The 6,006-nt window shown below is 40.2% G+C and overlaps 1 protein-coding gene across 1 annotated transcript; it reads left to right on the top strand.

Annotated features, from left to right (window-relative positions):
- Positions 1 to 4,849: 4,849 nt before the first annotated feature.
- On the top strand, positions 4,850 to 5,797 carry LOC105781468 (uncharacterized). Its single transcript, XM_012606010.1, has 3 exons — positions 4,850 to 5,081; positions 5,175 to 5,443; positions 5,549 to 5,797. Exons 1-3 carry the CDS (start codon positions 4,850 to 4,852, stop codon positions 5,795 to 5,797), a joined length of 750 nt encoding a protein of 249 aa, XP_012461464.1.
- Positions 5,798 to 6,006: the final 209 nt, after the last annotated feature.

Below are 6,006 nucleotides of genomic sequence, written 5' to 3'. Positions count from 1 at the left end.
GTAGTGAGGATCCGTTATATCCTCTGGGTTTCACTCCACCAAATGTGCAAACCCAAACTGAAATGTACCCAAAAGGACCGTCTGACACAATTAGGCCGAAACAATTACAAACTGGTGTCACGATCCCCACAATTTTCCAGGGACGATCAAGTTTAAGCCCGGAGAAAACCCAATTAATCCTATTATTCTCGATTTTGATAAAACAGCTGAAGAAGAAGAAAAGGTGAACGCATAATTGCCAAAACAATGGGAAGATAGGTATAAATGGTTGGAAGAAAAATTCAAAGCCTTGGAAAGCGCTGATAGCACTCAGGGAGTCGACGCTAAAGATCTAAGCTTAGTCCCAGATTTAGTACTTCCTCCCAAATTCAAGATGCTTGAATTTGAAAAATACAATGGAACTAGCTGCCCCGAAGCCGACATCACCATGTTCTGTAGAAGGATGACTAGCTACGTTAATAACGATTAACTGTTAATACACTGTTTCCAAGATAGTTTGGTAGGGGAAGCGTCTAAATGGTACAATCAATTGAGTCGTACCAAGATTGGTTCATGGAGGGACCTAGCATAGGCATTCATGAAACAGTACAGCCATGTAACGGATATGACCCCTGATAGAATTACATTACAAAACATGGAGAAGAAACCGAGCGAGAGTTTCAGGCAGTACGCACAAAGATGGAGGGAAGTTGCTATCCAAGTCCAACCGCCGCTCCTAGAAAAAGAAACTACGACACTCTTTATCAATACCTTAAAGGCCCCATTCATCACGCACATGTTGGGAAGTGCAACAAGAAGCTTCTCAGATATAGTAATGAATGGCGAAATGATTGAGAATGCCATAAGAAATGGGAAAATAGAAGGAAGGAAAATGAGGTAAACAACGTGAATATGTACAACAAGTCGATTATGGTAAACTAGCCAAAAAAGGTGGTTGCTAGTCAACAAGGTTCACCAGGACGAGAATCTGGCGTAAGACAAGGTATTGAGAAGCCCTAGTTCACACCAATTCCAATGTCATACGAGAAGCTGTATCAGAAGTTGTTCAATGCACACGTTGTCTCTCCCTTTTACTTAAGTCCTTTGCAACCCCCGTATCCCAAATGGTATGATACGAACGCACAATATGATTACCATACGGGGAATTACAGGGCATTAAATAAAAAATTGCACGGCTTTCAAGAAGGTAGTTGAGAGACTCATCAGCATGGGTGTTGTCAAATTTGACGACTCACCTAACACAGAAAATCCGTTACCTAATCATGCTGATAAAGGGGTGAATACGACGAGCGAAAGTAGGGGAGAAGAAGTCAAGAACGACATTACTGAAGTAAAAACTCCTTTGAAATGGGTTTGGAGAGAGATGGCGAAGAGAGGGCTAGTTATTTCAGATTTTGAAAAAAGGTATAAGACTGAAAACTATTGTGAATTCCACCGTTAAGTAGGAAATGAGATTCAAGAATGTGAGGGATTCAGGGCTCTAGTCCAAAACATGATGGATAACAAAGAGATGAGGTTTTATGAAGAAGTGGAGGGTAAAAGAAATATTTGCGCATCAGAGTCAGAAACAAAAACTTCGGAAAGGAATCATCCTGTGGTCATCATTTCATGCCCTCGGAGCAATGATGGTACCGTGGAATTATGGGTGCAACGTGACAATCTTAGGAAGAGAAGCGGAGAGAAATCAGGAAATAGGTTCTTACACGTGCAATGGGAAATGATATGACGCTCAAGCAGAATCGTCAAGAGAAGAGAATTGGAAGAAAGAACATAGGAAAGGGAAGGCAGTGGAAGCTGAGCCATTGGTTAATAAACCAATAAAAGAAGAGGAGGCAAAGGAGTTTTTGAAGTTTTTGAAACACAGCGGATACAGTGTTGTGGAGCAGCTGCGCAAATAGCCGGCCTGCATTTCTATATTAGCTTTGCTCCTAAGTTCAGAAGTACATTGAAGTGCACTGATGAAAGTACTAAATGAAATATATATGGCTGATGATATTTCAGTAAATAAGCTGGATCGGTTGATCAACAATGTAAGTGCTGACAATTTTATCTTCTTCAATGATGACAAAATACTGTTTGGAGAAGGGGTTCTACTAAAGCCCTGCACGTTACTACCCAATTCAAAGAGTACACATTACCGGGGGTCTTGGTTGATAATGGATCTACACTGAATGTATTACCTTTATCTACTCTTAATCGGTTACCGGTGGATAGTTCACACATGAATGCATGCCAGAGCATAGTAAGGGCATTTGTTGGAACAGAAAAGAGGGTTATGGGGAGAATTGAGGTATCGTTAATGATTGGCCCAACTACTTATGAGGTGGACTTCTTAGTAATGGATATTAAGCCTTTCTACAACTGTTTATTGCGAAGACCATTGATACACTCAGTCGGGGCAGTACCTTTATCACTACATCAGAAGGTGATGTTAGTAGCAGAGGGTCGGTTGATAATAATAAATGCGGAGGAAGATATCATCGCAACAGTAACTGGTGATATACCTTATGTGGAAATTAACAATGAGGCGTTTGAATGTTCTTTTTGATCATTAGAATTTGTGAACGCGATGTTTATTACTGAAGGAAGCAGAATTTCAGTATCGAAAATATCCAGGACCACGGAGATGGGGTTGCGATTGATGATCGGAAGAGGAGCTTCACCCGGAAAAAGATTGGGAAAATATCTTCATGGAAAGATTGAAGCACCGATGTTGAAGGAAAAGTTTGATAGTTTTGGCTTAGGATACAAGCCAGACATGAAGCAGAAGAAGAAAGAAGTAGAGAAAAGACAAGAGAGAAGAAGGGCGCGTTTGAACAGATATGAAGTTAAGTGGGAGCCTTTTACTTTTCCCCACATATTTACATCTTTTGTGTCAGGTGGGTTTATTCACCCTGAGCGAGGAGTGTCCAGAAGCGACGACATTGAAGAAATGTTGGAAAATGTTCATATCAACGCTATAGAAACAACGGAGGAAAAGGCCTTGTTGGAGATCTGCCCTTACGAACCTGGGAGCGAACTAAACAATTAGATTGCGGAAGAAATCCCTGTAGTCTTTAGGGCTTATTCAGAGTAATGCTCAAAACATTCTTGTTGTTTTAGCTTGGAAATGATAGGAAATCCTTTGTGAAATATGCTTGAGCCTGAATATCATTATTCTAATGAAATACATCTTTACATTCATTTCGAGCAATTATTCTTTATTCTTTTCATGCAAGTAAATATTTTCCATTTGATTGATTGTCTTCCAAATAATTCTTTCATTTGTAACCTTATTGTACAAATAATTATTCATAAATTTATATTCTTGGTATATTATTTGATATATTCCCTCACAGGTCCTCAGATATCAACGACATGAGTGACGCTGCTTCTAACACGGAGCCTCTTTTTGAGCAAGACATGTGTCTAGAGGGATCTCATGACTTTGAAAATGACGAAGACTGTGGTATATCTCCAGACTTGTTAAGAATGGTTGAACATACCTTATAAGGAATCGTTAGAAATCTTGAGCCTAGAGGAAGGAAATGAGGTGAAAATTGGAACTGAAACCACCGTAAAGACAAAACAAGACCTCATTGAATTACTCCGAGAGTTCAAAGATGTTTTCGCGTGGTTATACCAAGATATGCCCGGGCTAAGTACTAGCATTGTGGTACATCGTCTGCCCATAAAAAAAGATTGTAAACCAGTTCAGCAGAAGCTCAGGAGGATGAGACCTGATGTTGTGCTAAAAATAAAAGAAGAAGTCAAAAGGCAGTTCAATGTTGGATTCTTACAAGAGATCAAATATTTAGATTGGGTAGCAAACATCGTCCCTGTTCCCAAGAAGGATGGAAAGGTACGAATGTGCGTGGATTACAGGGACTTGAACAAGGCTAGTCCAAAGGATAATTTTCCGTTGCCTCACATTGATACTTTGGTAGATAATACGGCGGGCCACTCATTATTTTCTTTCATGGATGGCTTTTCGGGATACAATCAAATAAAGATGCACTCCGAAGATATGGGGAAAACAACAATCATTACCTTATGGGGAACATTTTGTTACAAAGTAATGCCCTTCGGATTGAAGAATGCGGGAGCAACGTATCAAAGAGATATGGTGACTTTGTTTCATGACATGATGCATAAGGAGGTCGAAGTCTATGTTGCTGATATGATTGCAAAGTCTAGAACTGAAGAAGAGCATGTTCAAGTCTTAAAAAGATTATTTTTGAGATTCAGGAAATTTCAGCTCAAGCTTAACCCAGCAAAATGCACGTTTGGAGCCAGATCAGGGAAGTTATTAGGCTTCATAGTTAGTACAAAGGGGATTGAGGTGGACCCGGACAAAGTGAAGGCAATCCGAGACCTACCTCCTCCACGCACTCAGAAAGAAGTCCAAAATTTTGTAGGAAGATTGAATTACATTGCTTGATTCATTTCACAATTGACTGAGAAATGCGATCCAGTATTCCTTCTTTTGAAGAAGCATAATCCGGGCGATTGGGATGAGGAATGTCAGGAGGCTTTTGATAAGGTAAAGTAATATTTGGATAATACTCCCGTACTATCACCGCCAAGTCCGGATAGGCCATTGATATTGTATCTAACGGTGTTTGAGAATTCCATGGGATGTGTATTACGCCAACACGATGAAACGGGAAAGAAAGAAAGGGCAATATACTATCTCAGCAAGAAATTCACTGGCTGCAAAATGAGATACTCATCAATTGAGAAATTGTGTTGTGCTTTAATCTGGGCAACACGAAGACTAAGGCAGTATATGTTGTATCATACGACTTGGCTGATTTCAAAGTTGGATCCTTTAAAATATATGATAGAATCAACTGTTTTAAACGGGAGAATGGCTAGATGGCAGATCTTGCTCTCTGAATTTGACATAGTATATGTAAGTCAGAAGGCCATAAAGGGGAGTGCAATAGTTGATTTCCTGGCTAGTAGAGCCTTGGAGGATTATGAGTTCGTGAACTTTGATTTTCCAAACGAGGACTTGATTTATGTTGCAAACACTGAAGAAAATCCTCAAAGGGATCACGTGTGGAGGTTAAAATTCGATGGAGCTTCAAATGCTACGGGTAATGGAATTGGGGCAGTCTTGGTATCCCCGAATGGAGATCATTACCCTATGGCTAGCAAGTTGGACTTTGATTGCACAAATAATATGGCAGAATATGAAGCATGTATTATGGGCATTCGTGCAGCCATTGAACGGAACATCAAAATGCTAAGAGTGTATAAGGATTCCGTATTGGTGATATACCAACTCAAAGGGGAATGGAAAACTAGAGACCCTAAGTTAATCAGTTATAGAAAGCTGGTTCTTGAATTGGTTGATGAGTTTGACGATATCACCTTCTGTTATCTCCCACGAGAGGAAAACCAAATGGCTGATGCATTTGCTACTCTAGCTTCGTTGATTCAGGTGAACAGATTTGAGGTAATGAGGCCTATCTAGATGAGTATCTATAAAACCCCAGCTCATTGCTTCAGTATTGAGGAGGAGGGAAAATATGATCATCCTTGGTATCAGAGTATTCTACAGTATGTGAAGAATCAGGAGTACCTTACTCAAGCAACAGAGAATGACAAGAGAACTCTGAGAAGAATAGCCATTGAATATGTCTTAGATGGGGAAGTGCTATACAAAAGAAGGAAGGATCAAGTACTGTTAAGATGTGTGGATGCCGTGGAAGCCAAGAAAATTTTGGTGGAAGTCCATGAGGGTATCTGTGGGACTCACGCCAATGGTTTTACCATGGCCAGACAGATCATGAGATTTGGATACTATTAGTTCACTATGGAATGAGATTGCATTAATTATGCCAATAAATGCCATAAATGTCAGATTTATGGAGACAAGATGCATGCACCCCTTCACCACTTCAAGTCATGACCTCTCCATGGCCGTTTTCCATGTGGGGTATGGATGTTATTGGGCCGATATCCCCAAAGGCTTCTAATGGGCATCGTTTCATCTTCGTAGTCATTGATTACTTTACC

Source organism: Gossypium raimondii, chromosome 2, assembly GCF_025698545.1.
Source record: "Gossypium raimondii isolate GPD5lz chromosome 2, ASM2569854v1, whole genome shotgun sequence".
NCBI lineage: Eukaryota > Viridiplantae > Streptophyta > Magnoliopsida > Malvales > Malvaceae > Gossypium > Gossypium raimondii.
Note: the sequence above shows the minus strand (reverse complement) of the source record. Positions and strands in the feature narration are given on the sequence as shown.

Coding starts and splice junctions, on each gene's coding strand:
- LOC105781468 (XM_012606010.1), top strand. CDS start 4,850: ATGGCTAGATGGCAGATCTTGCTCTCTGAATTTGACATAGTATATGTA. Junction 5,082..5,174: donor TGGAGCTTCAAATGCTACGG/GTAATGGAATTG, acceptor ATAATATGGCAG/AATATGAAGCATGTATTATG. Junction 5,444..5,548: donor TTCAGGTGAACAGATTTGAG/GTAATGAGGCCT, acceptor AGTATTCTACAG/TATGTGAAGAATCAGGAGTA.